This window comes from Delphinus delphis, chromosome 8 (genome assembly GCF_949987515.2).
Source record: "Delphinus delphis chromosome 8, mDelDel1.2, whole genome shotgun sequence".
Classification (NCBI taxonomy): Eukaryota; Metazoa; Chordata; class Mammalia; order Artiodactyla; family Delphinidae; genus Delphinus; species Delphinus delphis.
In genome coordinates this window covers 31,940,405-31,957,560 of record NC_082690.1, presented here as the reverse complement: position 1 = coordinate 31,957,560, position 17,156 = coordinate 31,940,405, and the positions used below count along the sequence as shown (strand labels likewise).

General features: G+C 38.9%; 1 protein-coding gene across 1 annotated transcript; it reads right to left on the bottom strand.

Annotated features, from left to right (window-relative positions):
• Positions 1-4,222: 4,222 nt before the first annotated feature.
• LOC132428997 (matrix metalloproteinase-27) lies at positions 4,223-15,680 on the bottom strand. Its single transcript, XM_060017204.1, has 10 exons — positions 15,582-15,680; positions 14,522-14,760; positions 13,277-13,425; positions 13,055-13,183; positions 8,753-8,914; positions 8,456-8,576; positions 7,065-7,195; positions 6,079-6,238; positions 5,414-5,517; positions 4,223-4,464 (listed from the first exon to the last, which is right to left on the bottom strand). Exons 1-10 carry the CDS (start codon positions 15,678-15,680, stop codon positions 4,223-4,225), a joined length of 1,536 nt encoding a protein of 511 aa, XP_059873187.1.
• Positions 15,681-17,156: the final 1,476 nt, after the last annotated feature.

Genomic DNA, 17,156 nt, shown 5'->3' with positions numbered 1-17,156 from the left:
ATTGTTTTGGGTTTGTTATTGTAGGTCTTTTCCTTCTCTGTCTTTCCTGCCTAGAGAAATTCCTTTAGCATTTTTTGTAAAGCTGGTTTGGTGGTGCTGAATTCTCTTAGATTTTGCTTGTTTGTAAAGGTTTTAGTTTCTCCGTCAAATCTGAATGAGATCCTTGCTGGGTAGAGTAGTCTTGGTTGTAGGTTTTTCTCTTTCATCACTTTAAATATGTCCTGCCATTCCCTTCTGGCTTGCAGAGTTTCTGCTGAAAGATCAGCTGTTAACCTTATGGGGATTCCCTTGTATGTTATTTTCTGTTTTTCCCTTGCTGCTTTTAATTTTTTTTCTTTGTATTTTATTTTTGATTGTTTGATTAATATGTGTCCTGGTGTGTTTCTCCTTGGATTTATCCTGTGTGGGACTCTGCACTTGGACTTGATTGACTATTTCCTTTCCCATGTTAGGGAAATTTTAAACTATAATCTCTTCAAATATTTTCTCAGTCCCTTCTTTCTCTCTTCTTCTTCTGGGACCCCTATAATTTGAATGTTGGTGCATTTAATGTTGTCCCAGAAGTCTCTGAGACTGTCCTCAATTCTTTTCATTCTTTTTCTTTATTCTTCTCTGCAGTAGTGATTTCCACTATTTTATCTTCCAGGTCACTTATCCATTCTTCTGTCTCAGTTATTCTGCTACTGATTTCTTCTAGAGAATTTTTAATTTCATTTATTGTGTTGTTCCTCTTTTTTTTTTTTTTTTTTCTCTTTAGTTCTTCTAGGTCCTTGTTAAACGTTTCTTGTATTTTCTCCATTCTATTTCCTAGATTTTGTATAATCTGTACCATTATTGCTCTGAATTCTTTTTCAGGTAGACAGCCTATTTCATCTTCATTTGTTTGGTCTGGTGGGTTTACCTTGCTCCTTCATCTGCTGTGTGTTTCTCTGTCTTCTCATTTTGCTTAACTTACTGTGTTTGGTGTCTCCTTTTTTCAGGCTGCAGGTTTGTAGTTCGCGTTGTTTTTGGTGTCTGCCCCCAGTGGCTAAGGTTGTTTGAGTGGGTTGTGTAGGCTTCCTGGTTGAGGGGAATAGTGCTGGTGTTCTGCTGGATGAGGCTGGATCTTGTCTTTCTGGTGGGCAGGTCTGCATCTGGTAGTGTGTTTTGGGTTGTCTGTGACCTTACTTTAGGCAGCCTTTCTGCTTGTGGGTGGGGTTGTGTTCCTGTCTTGCTTGTTGTTTGGCGTAGGGTGTCCAGCAATGTAGCTTGCTGGTCTTTGACTGGAGCTGGGTCTTAACGTTGAGATGGAGATCTCTGGGAGATTTTCACCATTTGATATTACTTGGAGCTGGGAGGTCTCTGGTGAACCAATGTCCTGAACTCAGCTCTCCACCTCAGAGGCACAGGCCTGACACCTGGCTGGAGTACCATGACCCTGTCATCCACCTGGCTCAGAATGAAAGGGAGAAAGAAAGAAAGAAAGAGAGAAAAAATAAAATAAAATGAAGTTATTAAAATAAAAAATAAAATATAATTCTTAAAAATTGAAAAAAATTAAAAGTAATAAAAAAAGAAAGAAAGAAGAGAGCAACCAATCCAAAAACCAAATCCACTAATGATAACAAGCACTAAAAACTATAATGAAACAAACAAACAACAACAATAACAAAAATAAATACAAAACAAAAAAACGAACAGACAGAACGCTAGGACAGATGGTAAAAGCTAAGCTATACAGACAAAGCACACACAGAAGCATACACATACACACTCACTGATAGAAAAAAAGGAAAACATATATATATATATATATCGTTGCTCCCAAAGTCCACTGCCTCATTTTGGGATGATTCATTGTCGATTCAGGTATTCCACAGATGCAGGGTACATCAAGTTGATTGTGGAGATTTAATCCACTACTCCTGAGGCTGCTGGGAGAAATTTCCCTTTCTCTTCTTTGTTCACACAGCTCCTGGTGTTCAGCTTTGGATTTGGCCTCACCTCTGCATGTAGGTCGCCTGAGGACATCTATTCCCACTCAGACAGGATGGGGTTATAGTAGCAGTTGATTAGGGTGCTCTGGCTCACTCAAGCTGGGGGGATGGAGGGGTACGTAATGTGGGGTGAGCCTGCAGTGGCAGAGGCCAGTGTGAAGTTGCAACAGCCTGAGGTGTGCTGTTTGTTCTCCAGGGGAAGTTGTACCTGGATTATGGGACCCTGGACGTGGCGGGCTGCCTAGGCTCCCAGGAGGGGACGTGTGGATAGTGATCTGTGCTTGCTCACATGCTTCTTGGTGGTGCAGCAGCAGCCTTAGCATCTCATGCCCGTCTCTGGGGTCTGCGCTGATAGCCGCGGCTCACACCCATCTCTGGAGCTCGTTTAGATGACACTTTTAATACCCTCTCCTTGCACACCGTGAAACAAAGAGGCAAGAAAAAGTCTTGCCTCTCAGGCAGTTCCAGACTTTTTCCTGGACTCCCTCCCGGCTAGCTGTGGCGCACTAGCCCCTTTCAAGCTGTGTTCACGCAGCCAACCGCAATTCTCTCCCTGGGATCTGACCTCCGAAACTGGATCCTCAGCTCCCAGCCCCCACCTGCCCTGGTGCGTGAGCAGACAAGCCTCTGGGGCTGGTGAGAGCTGGTCAGCAGCGATCCTCTGTGCAGGAATCTCACTGCTTTGCCCTCTACAGCCCTGTTGCTGCACTCTCCTCTGTGGCTCTGAAGCTTCCCCTCACTCCATCTCCAACAATGAAGGGGTATCCTAGTGTGTGGAAACCTTTCCTCTTTCACAGCTCCCTCCCACTGATGCCACTCCCATCCCTAGTCTTTTGTCTCTGTTTTTTCTTTTTTCTTTTACCCTACCCAGATACGTGAGGAGTTTCTTGCCTTTTGGAAGGTCTGAGTTCTTCTGCCAGGATTCAGTAGGTGTTCTTTAGGAATTGTTCCACATATAGATGTATTTCTGATGTATTTGTGGGGAGGAAGATGATGTCCACTTCTTACTCTTCCTCCATCTTAAAACTCCTCTTATATCCCTTTCTTTTAGGAATCTGGTAATACTTAACCCAAGGAAAAAAATGTGTGATTTGGAGGACTAGCTGTAGGAATTCCTGAGATATTCTGTGCTTATTTTCTATCAGTTGACACTACTCAATCCATCACCTAATCAGAATCAAGTTCAACTGACAACCTCCCATCTTTTGGGTCAGAAAATTAATGTAGAGCTTTGCTAAGCATTTAGCTTTGAGGGTGTAAAGGTAAAACTTAACCAACAGGTACATGGTTGGGTTTCTAAACATACAACAGATACATATAAAGATGACAGGAAATTTCTACCAATAGATTTAAGCCCAGTTGACCCATATACACAGGAAACACAAGAAATCTCTACATTTCTTTTATATGAGATCAGTGTGCACACAACTTGCTTTTAAACTTTCTAAGGAATGGTTCATTGTATTGGTCTATGCTTGGGGTGGGATTGGGAGGGTTCGAAGGAACACTACTTTCCTACTCCTGCTAGTTTCTTAATTCTTGGGCGATCATCTTTAGTGTAACACTTCCTGCATCTCTCTAGGCTCTCACTCCTCTCTTTGGTAGGTGGAATAACTTATTTGAATGGTGAATTTGGGAGCAGAAACTAGGCACATGAAGCTCCATCCTTGTTTCTTTCTCTTTGGGCTCCATGTAGTCTGTAGGCAGCTCACTTTTTCTTGGGGAGGCATGGTGCTTTCCAGTTCTTCCCATGACTTGTAAGTATAGCTCACTCTAGAATTTGATATTAGGAAGCTTTCTTGTCCACAGATATATTCTCCAATATAAGCCTTTCAGTAATAAAGGTGGTATTTTACTCTCCCAACTGTATGTTATTTCTCAGTGGGTTCAGAACATGGGTAGGGATAAGGGATGCAGTTTATCAAGCTTCCCCAACTCCAAAGGTCCAGACAAAATAGAATGCTAAAGATTGGTTTAATAAATGTCTTCAGTATTTTGTTATTATAACAAACGTCTTACTTCTTCAAGTCTACAAAGCACAAAATATGTTTAAAGTCCAGTGAGAGTTTTGTTTACACATAACTTCCTGTAAAAAGAATCAGGAAGCTCAAAAAGCTGTTTGACTCTTAACTAGATAGATATTTAGAACTAGGACTGGCAACTTGATGTTAAAGAATAGTTCTATTCTCCTTTGAAGCAGAGTTCAGATTAAAAGACCCCTTGAGGTTTATTTTAGGTCTATGAATTTATTGATAACTGTAGGTTTTCAGCACATGAACAATACTGAAAATAAGCAAGTTTAAATTCTTATGATAAAACATCTCCACTCCCCCTGAATGTACATTTTCCTCGCTGATAGTAAAATCAGATGATGAATGTAATTGTTCTCTGCATTGAAACCAAGTATTGGTTTTCATTATTCGGGTAACGTTCTTTGCCTTAGGGTCATATTCAAATTGCTTTGATCTACGGAAGAAATAGAAGAATCCTAGAGAGGGAGAATCATGATTAGTTACTTTGCACCACTATACAATGATTCCACACTTTAAAATTTTATGAATATAGAATAAAATAACTGAACGTTATATGGAGAGAAAAGAAATGTGTAACTATATAGATACATATATAGATACATTTTACTCTGCTCAGTCACATGAGAAATATTATTTTTATTTCCCTGAAAAAAAAGCAAGGTATGAAACATGAGTTTCAAGGGCTTACTACCTTTCTAGTCAGACTGTGGTTTATGCCAGAGGTTCTCAAACTAGGTTTCAAAAAAGTGTCTCAGAGAGGGGGAGAAATGTGAGTATGGCCTTGGTCCCTACATCCTCATTTTCCTAGTGTTGCTCTGGTTAATCTGTTTTAGTTTTTGAGGTTCCATGTTAGATTTCACAAGAATAACAGATGGTGTTACTCAAAAACATGTTTAGACTCCTGCTTACTGCATGGTCTGGTTTGTTGTCTCTGAAGATATAGTAGCTGAACTGATGCATTAAATTGCTTGAGGTTCTTTTAAGACTATAGATTCCTGGATCTTACCCACAATCCTACTGCCTCAGAAGCTCTAAGGAACTTGTAGTTTCATAACCCCAAGCTGTGTATATTAAACTATGTACATTAAGATTGAGAATAACTGTTCGCTTCACGTGCTTAGTCATTTTTCACACTTAAACCTCTTCGGGGGTATCTTTATAAGGTATCTTGGATCAGTGATAGTTAATTTTGGTACTTTTTGCAGTTTTGAAATAGTATGACAGAGAATATAATTCAGAACTTACTATTCAGTTTTTGATAAGGCCCTCAGATTAAAGTTTATTATTATTTACATGTACTCTAGAGTAATAAAATGACATTAAAATTGAAACATTTAAGATTTCATGCTGTCTTATTTCACAGTCAGCAAAGTCTTCCAAGTATCCTTATAGTCAGGCACTTACCTTTATGTTGGAAAGCAGCATCCACTTGGAGACCAATTCCTGGAAAGTATTTTACCACCCTGTGTGGATACCCTTTGTCCATGGTTTGGGTAACTTCGTCATACCTGGAGACATGGATTTGAAAAGTTTTCAGGGGATCTTAGTTTTGGAGGGGGAGGGCTTAATTTTTTACTGCCTCCTTGGAGTCAAGCAAAGATGTAGAAAAAAAAAGTAGTCCTACTGGAAGAAAACGAGTTGGATGAATAATAAAATAAAAATGGCAAAGATTATGTTTGGTTAAATCACTTATAATGTCTTGAAAGTAAGGAATTATGAGGGGAAAAAGCCACATAATTTGCCGGATTGATGCTATTCTCTGGAACTGTTAAATCAAAATAAGAGCTCATCCTGGAGTTTCAAAGATTTTGACTAGATATGTTTGTCATTGGTGGTTTGGTTGGCATCACCAGCTTTATGATTTTATCTTTATTTTTTTAACTTGGAGAAAGATCTTTGAACTGATTGAAACATTCTTTTGTTTGGCGAATGCCATCCACCTGAGATTGCCTTCAAGATAACACTTTAGGAACACTGTAGGTTAATTTTATTTTTGCCCATGTTAAAGGGAAGCTATCTGGATATTTTTTTCCAGAGTAAAACAAAGGGTCAATTGTCTGTAGACTTGCCTCCAGCACCAAATGCCCACAAAGAAGTAGGTTTTTCTTGTGTTTCGATCACAGACAGCTGCATCAATTTTCTTCACACGTCTTGGAAAGCCAAGTATATGGATGGATTTGGGATAATCTGGCAAGACAGCATATCCTCTGATCATCCAGAAGTTTTCATCTAGGAAGAAAGAAAGTGATTATCTTCTGATTTATCTCCTAAAGGGAGAAATAGCTGTCTTAAGAAGTTTGAAAATAATTAGATGCTTAGTTCCTTTCAGGTTCAATGCTTAGAGATTTAGTAATCTTATGTCTCCATTTATTCTTACTGCTTTCTTTAGCTGCTTATGTCATTAACATTACACAAGTAATATATACCTATAGTTAGTAGTGTGCATACCCATGTCAATTGAATTCATTGTATTAATTCTTTCCAACTCTGACAAAACAGTCAAGTATATTTGGACATGTTCTCCTAAATTTCAGCACCCAAGTGTTCTCAAAGGCAAGTAATCTGGTGAAATCCATGTAAAAAGTAGGGTTGCTAATTTGAATATTAGATACCAATTGAATCTGAATTTCAAATAAACAATGACTAATTTTTGGTATAAGTGTATCCAAAATATTGCAAAGGACATACTTATACTAAAAAATTATTTTGTTGTTTGTCCAAAATTCAAAGCATCTTTTATTTTTATTCGCCACATCTAACAACCCTAGTAAAAAGGGAACACAGAAGAGAAATGGGTTACCTTTATTTTTCAGAAAAAAACACTTTTTAGTTTTTGTTATACAGTTTTCTTTTCTCCTGTGCTGTTGGGATGGTGTTTATCTTCACAACCACTGAGAATCCTTGGATAGTTATTCTTTACAATAGGAACCTCAGGTCAGGGCAGAAGCCCTGTCTATTTTGCTCATTCATGAAGATTATATTCCTTGCACTAAAATACCCACTGAACAGTTCAGGCATCCAGAGGGAGAAGAGGAATAATGATGGGTAAAATTACCTTTAAAAACCAGAATCTTGTCTTTGGGGTTCTCATATGCAGCTTGAATATCAGCTGGCAGAGATGGCCAGAATGAAGAGATCAATTCAAATTCAACATCAGTGATATCATAGTAGATCCTCCATAGATGCCTGTGTTAGACAGAAAACCATACTTTATACACAGTGTATATATATCTATTTCAATGAAAATGCTGCAAACTGACACTTGTCCCTTATCTAATTGGTTGATATTTTCCTCAAACAATTTATGGCATTAATACAAATTTCCACAGCAAATTTAGATGGTTATGAGTTCAATTCTACCCTTTGGACTACCAAGGTCAGGACATGACTTTGTGCCCACTCTTTTGGGAACTTAGGGTAGCAAAATACCCATGGAAATCTCATAAATAGTTCTCAGTGTGCTCAATCACCTCATTTTTGCCAAAGCAGCAATTCCCAACATTCTAAACCAATACCAAGCCATCTAAGAAGAATTTTTTGGTGCTGATGTTTGCTAGAATAAAGAAATGCTATTATTTTTGCATAGCTAAATATTTCCTCAGATTTCCCTTCTGGCTGTAAAGTTCTGAGCCTATGAGGAGGACTTGAAAAGTCCGTATAGTCCATTTTCCTTCCCATGCTGTCTACCCATCCCTGACAAGTGGTCTCTCAGCCTCGACTATTAAGAGCATGGTAGTGACAGCATGTAATTACAGTGCTACATAGTTGTGGGTGGCAGGAGTCTGATTTCAGATATTCTTTTCTTTTGCCCCTATATCCTTGTCAGTTGGTGTATGTCTTGATACTCTGTTCTGAAAATATGGTCATGGTATACATAATTGACACACCATGTTGCAAGTTAAGTGCAGTAAATTATATATAGTGAGAGAAGAGATTTCCTACCACAGCTAACATTGTTGATTCAGCTTCAGGGAAAGGTCTGTTGATGCGTATTTAACAATTGGCTCTCCAGGTAGGAAAAAAACCTAATTTTTATCATTTGATGATCTCCAGGGTGTAAATACTCCAACCATGGCCAGTTTCAAGCTACCAAAGTGATGTGAACCAGTTTACCAAATTCTTGAAAATTTAACAATTGGATCCTGAAATGGTATAAGCCACCTCCAACACACCACCAGGAGTGGTGTGTTATTTTAGCTAAGAAGTCACTGAAAGTAGACTCTGTTTCAATGGCAATTTAAAAATTTGCTTAAAAACATTTAAAAATTAATTTATCAAACAAGTAAGAGATATGTGCACAGAATAAAACATTCAAACAATATGGGCAGTTATAAAACGAAAAGTAAAGGCACATATTCTCACTACCCCCACAGCTCTCTTATCCCCAAATCTCTTGAAAAGAAAAATCTTCATAGGAAGTTGAGGTGTTTAAGGGAATGGGTTTACCTGCCTTTAAAGAACATTACTTCTCTGCGGAAAGTGGTGATAGCATCAAAAGTCAAATCGGGGTCACAGGCATGGGGTACAGTGGGTCCCTTTGGCTTAGCAGGTGTCTTAGGTGGACTTCCTTTGATGAGAAAAGAAATACCTTAGTGAATTAAGAAGGCATGTAGAAATACCTACAGAAGGATCTTACCCAAGAGAATATTTTCTTCATGATAATATTTCAAGAAGTGATTTTTCTCAACTTCCTTCCTGTAAGGCTGTCAATTCAGTTCACATATATTCAGATTCGTTGCTCACCATAGATGGATTGTATTCCATTGATATCATCCTGAGAAAGTGGGTATTTGCTAGGATCCAGGGAGACATAATTTGGGAACATCAAAGCTGTTTGATCATTGGTGTGAGAGAGCCCCAGTGAATGACCAAATTCATGAGCAGCCACAAGAAACAAGCTGAATCCTTAACAAAAACAGGGAAAACATGAGTACATTAGTCATTCAGAAGGAGAATGATTGCATCTGAAATTAGGAAGTAACTGAAGGGAATGAAGAAAAGGCTTGCCAAACAGCAGATAATTCTTATAACATATTCACCATCATTTATCTGGGAAATATTTCAAGACTGATAATTGGTATTAGTCACATCATGGAGAAATATAACCCAGAGTTAACAGATGGCAGGAAACAGGTGTCTCAGAAATGGATAGTAGTAAAAAAAAGAGAGAGAGAGAGAGAGAGAGAGAGAGAGAGAGAGAGAGAGAAGCCGCCAGTCTTTGGTTGTTTTTAGGCTGCTGAATGTGATCATATTTCTCCTACCTATATTATTCAGAGGTTCTCCATTGGCTGTAGGATCAAGTCCAAATACCTAAACATGGCCTTCCATGAATGAGTCCCTGCTTTTTTTCCCAGCCTCATATTTTATTTTCACATTCCATGAGCTAGCCATATTGAATCATTTGCATTTCTCGTCTATGCCATGTTCTTTCTAATCTCTGTGTCTCCATATCTCCATCCCTTCTGCCCAGCGTATTACTTTCTCACCCCCCTTTCTCCCCGCTATCCTATGTATTCCTCAGGAATCCCCCTAGAGCCATCTCCCTCATGAGGCTTCTCTTATTCCCCAGCTCCTATCCAGGTTGACTTAATTGCACCTCTCTCGGCTTCTGTAGACTCAGTGCTTAATTCTGTCTTTGCAGATAAGTACTGCATTGTCTATTTCTTTCACCAAGCTGTGTACCCTTTCGGTACAGGGACCATGTCTTAATCATCTTTTATTCCTGGTGACTGAGAAACTGCTTAGTGATGGTTGCTGGATATCCAGGTTTTTATGTGGATGATCGAATGGTTAGCTGTGCCTCCTATACAAGACCATAGTACTCTGTACTTTACCACACCAGAAGTTGTACCATGCATGGTTGGACTTGCCTTTTTATTTCTCTGTCTCTCCCACAGTCTGTAAGTTTCTAAGTATATAAAAGACTGTCCTTGGAGTTGCAACTAAGCCCATGGACATGAAGGAAAAGGCTGAGCCTTTTGTTATGGCGCTTTGTCCAGTGATGTTTGCACAAAACGAACATGGAATGGCAAAAAATTATTTCATGGACGCTCATGCTTTTCTGCTCTGGCTTTTGCTGCTGGCAATATCACTGCATGTGCTTTTGGATGGGGATGGGACAAGTGACTCTTTAAAAAAGTAATTCAAACTCAGATCATCTGAATGAAGTCCAAACATTTATCGTGGCTTTCAAGACCTTCTATAAAGGATTCTAATCTGAATCCTATTCACCATTTTAGCCTTCTGTTCCACCACAATTATAATACTTGGGTTGGTTGGGTTATTCTGTCTAGAACTGTTTACTCCACTTTGTCTTCAGAGTTCCTGCAGAGCCTTCAGGTCTCAGGTTTGGCATCACTTCCTCCCTGACCTCTGTAAATGGATTGGAGTTTATCTTATGTGCTCCTATTACATTGCCATAGTTCCCTTTATCCCACGGTTGATCATACTAATTTTAATTGCCATTTGGTAGAGTGTGTCCTCTAGACTGTAAACCCCTGGAGGGCAGGGTCTATGTCTTGTACACTATTGTATATTCCATTTCTATTGCAGAGCGTGAGTCAGAGTAAATGTTGAGTAAAGATTTGTCGCGTGACTTCATTTATCAAATATTTGTAGAGTGTCTCTCACGTGCTGACAATATTATAGGCTGTATGATACTGTAGAAAAAAAGACAACATTGCTGCCTTCTTGGAGATGTGACTAAATGGATACATTGATACATAATACATGAGTACCTTTGTGAATAGTTTTTCCTTCTCCTAGAAATCACTCTATCTAATCATCATCATTATCATTAATACTAATAATCACCAACATAATCATCAGTGTCAAACACTTTCTGAATGTTTGCTAAAGGCAAGTGCTTTGCAAGGTGTTTTCACCTTTATTACAGATAACATGTGTCATCTTCCTGCAGGTAAGGTCTGCCAAGCCACAGACCACTGCTCTTCTCCATCCCAACACTGCATCTGTAGCGGTCTCTGAGGTTTGTTTCAGTTGTTTAGTACATATGTGTGCGTAGAACATTTACATTCACATACAGGCTTGACACTGACCTCACTTTGGGAGATTCTCAGGAAAGCCTCTCTATGTGCACAAATTCCTCTGACATCACCACGCAGTGACTGTCCTTCCCTTAGGAAACAGTGGGATTAGCAGATGACGGTTGTCTATTGCTTTTAAGGAAGTTACACTAAGACTTTTGTGCCCTTTCCATAGAGAGAGCTTACATATACGTAAAGAAGGTAATCATATATTATACATTATTGCCAAATTTTCTATTTAAAAAATCTGATTGGAGGTCACATATACTTGAGATTTTATGTTTTTATTAGAGAACAGGAAGGCATTTTCCCTTCTACGTCAGTGAGGTAAGAGTTATATGATTGGGCATCCCCCAGGGCCAAAAATTTCAAAGCTGAGGGAATGTAGCAAAGTAGTTAGAAGATAACCCATTTTAGTATTGTTGCCTGGCTATCCACCCATAACTTGGTGGAGGGCTATATTTATCCTCTGCTTTGCTCAAGCAAGTTTTGCCAACTTGAGGCCCAGATCAAATTGGACTTTTTTGTAATCGACCCCACACATCCCCTTTGGCTAGGGGCCTGTTGCAGTATGCGTAATAGTAATTTTACTACTAAGTATTGGAATTAATAGGGATAAAATGACAGTGAAACTTTCATATCTACCTCTAGATATGAAAGTAAATCCTGGCTGACAAAGTGGAGTCATTCTGACTTTGGTGAGCACTAAGATATTTCCTATAACTGCCTGATTGGACATATCCACACTGCCTTTAGGCCAAATCCAGAGAAATATTGGGACATGTTTCAGCAGGAGATACAGACATGGCCCATTCAACTATTCTGTTGTTTGGGTCATGGTGTCACCCCACCCCTTTCATTTTCTTGTCTTTGATGTAACTCACGTGGCAGTGGCAGCAACCAATTCCAGACTTCCCCGGTACCTGAAGTTCAGCCAGCACTGAGTTCTTTACCCTCTTTGTTTCCTAGCTCTTGGAAAAACAATTACATCACATGATCAGACTTAGCAAGGAGTGGCCACGCATCATTTTGAGTCACTGGCTTTCAGTTTTGCAGAAACTGTAAAACTGACCCACAGACTGTCTGGAGTTACTTGGTCAGGACTGAATTGTGGCCTTGCGTACCATCCACCAGAGAGACACAGCCTCCACTTTCCTGGGACCTGGGAAACCAGATGCCAGACCCAAGATGACTGTAGTCAATGATAGAAAAAAAGAGTGGGAGAACCCGAGAGTCTACTCAACCTGCTCCTTCATTTGAGGCACATATTTTTACTATTGTAAAGTTTTGTTTTTTGTTTGAAAAGTAATAAAATATCTCTTATTTTAGTGCCAGGGAGGCCCATGAAAAGAAATAAAATCAACCCACTTAGTCTGAAGAAATAAGTCAAATATAAAGACCAGGGTCTAATACCCTGGCAGACAGGCAAGAGCTAGAAGAGGTTCATGCATATAAACAGACTTCCTATGGGTCATGAACCCACACAGCATCCTTCAATCACTAACTTAGAATCACCACCTCCCCAGAGTCTTCTTTCAGTCCTCAAGCCAGAGATGACTTCTGCCATGGGTATAACAGACAGCACAGTCTGCCTTGTATGGTGGTGAGTGGGTCTAGGCTTTATACATCACACAAGATCATGAACATCTGAAGAGCTGGAACTTTTCGAGTACAACTTTGTGGTCTGTACAACACCTTGCGCAGTTCCAGGCACATAGTGGCCCTTCAGGCATTGTGGGTATATGAATGAACATCTGAGTAAAGGAAGAATGTTCTGATCATAACAGGATTAGCAACTTTATGAAGATGTTGTGTGGATAAGGCTCTGAACTGGACAAGCACAATGGTTTGAACAGACATTGGACACTTTCTTCAACGTCATCTGGAATATGAAAAATCGTAGGGAAATTGGGAAGTAAAAAGCAACTAGTTGCAAAACTATTCCTTTAGGAATTTGTATGAATAACAAAATTTTGTTCATAAAGAAAATTGGGCTCACCTGCTCCATCCTTGGTCCAGTTTTCATCCTCATCAAAGTGAGTGTCTCCACCCAGACCCAGACCAGGAGGAAAGGCATGGCCAAGGACTCCCAAGGGGCCATCAAAATAACGAGGACACCAACCATGGACTGAGATACAATTCATGGGGGGAAAAAGGATCAGCATCTTCAAAGCTCCTGGGATGAAAATAGCCATATAGCTTTCTCTGCTGAAAACCTTACCTCGGGTCCTAAAGGCAATCATGATGTCTGCAATCCCTTTGGAAATCTTGGTGAATATTTGTGGAGTAACTTTGCTCCACACTTCTAAACCTTTTTGGATAGCCTCATCCACATCAGCTCGTGCCATATCTGGAGTGTAGTTTATGATTCTTAGAAATTAACAAAAATATATCAATTGGTGGTTATACATGCATGTAAACACATACTATGGAAAGAAAATAATTTCTATGTCATCAATTATATGCGGCAGTAACTTTTGGTACGGTGCTATTGTTACATTTGTACACTACTTTACTATTTAAATAAGGTACTTTTACGTATGCTATATAATTCAATCTTTCATTTGCCCTATTCATCAGGTAGTATTATCACACTTTAACAAATGAGGCTCAAAGAGGTTAAATGATTTCCCTAAGATCACATCTTAAGTGGGAGATCATTAATCTCATGTATGTGTTTGCTGTGTATATGACTGTATTATAAATATCTTCTAAAAAGAATTGAGATTTATTTTCTCAAACGACTTGTAGAAATCAGTCTTATGCATGTGTCATATATTAAGAGTCTCACTTGAAAGCCACAAAGAGTTTGTTACTCAGGAAAATATCTCCCTTAATTTATATTCCCTATCTTGATAAACGTATTTTTATCTCAATCCCTAAGGCTCAGTAAGATGAAGGAAGAACTATCAGAAGGACTCTTTAGGGCCAGCCAGGAAGGCTCTAGAGCAGTGGTCAAAGTCACTGACTCTATCTCAGGTCACAGGTGCACTTCATCTTCTTTCTGCCAATAAGCCAGCTCCCTGTCCTTGAGATGTCTGGGGTCCACCTTAGATTTGACAATCTGACTCACACACCTCTGACATGAACTGGTTGTGCTCCAGGGTCTTCCCATTTTCCCTTGAGCACACTTCATTTGTACCTTTAAGCATCTGCAATCAGAAGGCAGATCCTGGTCCTGAGCTTTTATAGAGGTGGCAGAGGCTAGAGATTAGAGCATATCTGCCAGAGCCAGTCTGCTGAGAAGAGCTGTGTAAAATGGCCTATGGTAAATAAGCTTTTGTTTCTCTGTGTTTAAGGTGGTAATAGCAGTGATGCCTATGTCACAAATTTCTTGGGAGGACGGAATAAATAAAATCTATCAAGTGCTGTGCACACAGGAAGTGCTCGGTAAAATAAACTATTATTATTTTTGTTCCTTAGAGATTATTTTCATGTTCCTTTAGATTAGGGGCAGTAGCATTACCTGTATGTGAGATTGTATTTCTTCCACCCAGGGAGAGTGTAGCCATACTGACCCACATCAGGCACCCCACACCTGGGTGTCTTCATGATCTCAAGAGTATTTGAGTCCAGTTTTCCAGTCACTGTCAATCCGAAAAATGCTTGCATTTCACGAATTTTGTTGTCTATGACACTTCTGTTCTTGCTTTGAACAAGATGACTCCCTTCTATTTCAAGAGAGTAGAACTGGTTGAGATATGCCTGACCAAAAAGACAAAAAAAGGCACAGACTACAGGAGAGCAGATCTCCCTCTCAGGAGAAAACAAAATTTTCTGCAATCCTTTTTGGCAGTAGGAGGGAAAAAGGAAATAAGTAACAAGGGAAAGGAAGGAGTGAGAGAAGAAAGAAGAGAGGAAGAAAACAAAGAAGAAAGCAAAGAGTCACCCTGTGTTTTCAGTTTTCAAGAACTCATTGAGCTATGTGTGACCAGAACTGGCTAAACCCATACAGCCCATGAGACTCCGAACTTCCACAGAAGAGAAGCAAGCTTCTTCTGTGTGTTAAATTATCTTGTGTCTTACATATTGTTGCTGTTACTTTCATTTTGGTGTTTCCTTGAAACAAATTCTAGAGGAGATGTGATTATCCATTTTTCAAATGTAAATAATTTCACCAAATATGGCAAATTGGACTGATTTTTACAGGGAATCTCCAAAACAATGTGTTTTTCATACATACAGGGATAAGTGGCTCCAAAATATAGTTGGGTTCTCCTGGTTGGTCTTCAAATGCTTTTATGGAGACCTCCATTCTTTCAGGGCTGACCCTTTCTACTCTCACTATCTCTTCACTTGTAACTATTGCTTAAAGTTGTAGCAAATCCTGCCTGTCCTCCACCCCACCCCTACTCTCCACCCCTCAAATTTCGTTGATGTCCTTAGAGCCAAGGAAAGGAAAAGCATCTCCTCACAAGAAAGTTCAGGACTCTTTGGTAGGAACTAGCTGTCTTTTTAAGTCCCAATACAATCAATAAAGTAAAAGTTTTATTGATAGTCATTAATAATATTTATTGAGACAGTACCTGAGCCAGTTGCATACTTTCTTCATATTCCATCTTTCGGTCTGTTGGAAATGCAGAAGAAAATGTTACAAGGACCAAAAATAAAAGAAGCCTCTTCATTCTTGTCTCTCTTCAGTTGAAGCCTTGTCCTGTTTGCATAGAATTTAGAAAATAATAGTGAGACGTGGCGTGAGTTGACTTGTATCATCCTTTGATTAAAAACAGAAAAGGACATTTGCCATGGGGTGTGTCATGATATGCTTTTTTTTTCTTAGGGTAACTTGATTTTGCAATCATGATCTACAATTGTTTGGTAAACACAGTCATTGTTCATTATTGAATTCAAAATAATATAAAGTCAGCCTCCAAGTTACTTTTGTCCTTGCAAAGTTGAAGGTTTTCTTATCCGTAAATTCTTGCGAGTTTATGAAATAATCTTCCTTTGAATGAAAGCCCAAAATATTTGTATAAAAAGACAATTTTCTTTGTAAAAAAATTTTACCTTTTTTGAAATCACCTGTTATGTTTGCAAAATTGTAATTTGTTGCTTTTTCTGAGAAATACAATTTCATCTGTTGTCTTGCTCTTGATACAGATACTTTCTGCATTCTAACAAACAAGCCATGGCTGTTTCTCAAAAAAAAAAAGTATGGTGTCATGAAAAGACAATTGATTCAAGAATCAGATTATCCTAATTAACTGGGTAAACATCAGATGTTTACCAAGCACTTTCTATTTTCCTGTCACACTAAGATACTGTTCCAATCTTGTTGGAGAATTCAGACATATACAGAGACTAATGCCGGATAAAATGACAAAAGTAGCAAAATGCATGTGAAGATTCTAGAGACTGAGAAGGGTCAAAAGGTAAAGAGATCACTACAGATGTGTGTGGCCTAAAGGCTTCAAGCAAGTGGAGCTTGCACTGGCTCTTGAAGAACGTGTAGGAGATTTGGTTTTCACAGTGGAAAGGAGAAGGCATATGAGTGGAGGGAGGCCACAGGAAACAGGTACCATGGTGGAAATGAGCTGTAGGAAATCTGTCCTGACTGGAGCAAATATATGTGTAGATAGCCATGGGAAATAGGGATGGAGGGTCTAAGAAAGTGTGCAAGGAAAATGCATGTTTCTAATCTTTTCGTATCTAGAATGCCATTCATTCCATCCTCACACTTGACTGAGAGTGTTTCTGGTTATGGAATATCAGGCTGAAATAAATCTCCCTTAGAATTTTGAAGTTACTGTTCCATTGTTTTCTAGAATCTAGTATTGTTGTTGAAAAGACTTTGATTCTTGATATTTTTCTTTTTTCTTCTGAAAACTTTTGAAAGTCTCTTTAACCAGATATTCTGAAGTTTTATAATGATGTCTCTTAATGTGAGTCTTTTTGCATTAACATTGTTTGTCAGTAAGAGAGCTCTTTCATTATGAAAATTTTAATTCAAGGAAGCTTTCCTCTATTATTTCTTTGATAATTTCTTTCCACCCAGTTTCCTCTTTCTCTTTCTGGAATACATGTCTACTGGAACTCTTGGATTAAATCTCTGTGTTTTCAATATATCCTTTACTATTTTCCATCAACTTTATTTCCAGCTC

Excerpts from the sequence above, each read along its gene's own strand:
- LOC132428997 (XM_060017204.1), bottom strand. The coding sequence starts at position 15,680 with ATGAAGAGGCTTCTTTTATTTTTGGTCCTTGTAACATTTTCTTCTGCA. Across the intron at positions 5,518-6,078 it reads GTGGGCATTTGGTGCTGGAG|GTATGACGAAGTTACCCAAA; the intron begins GCAAGTCTACAG and ends CCATGTCTCCAG. Across the intron at positions 4,465-5,413 it reads TGCTGCTTTCCAACATAAAG|GATTCTTCTATTTCTTCCGT; the intron begins GTAAGTGCCTGA and ends CTCCCTCTCTAG.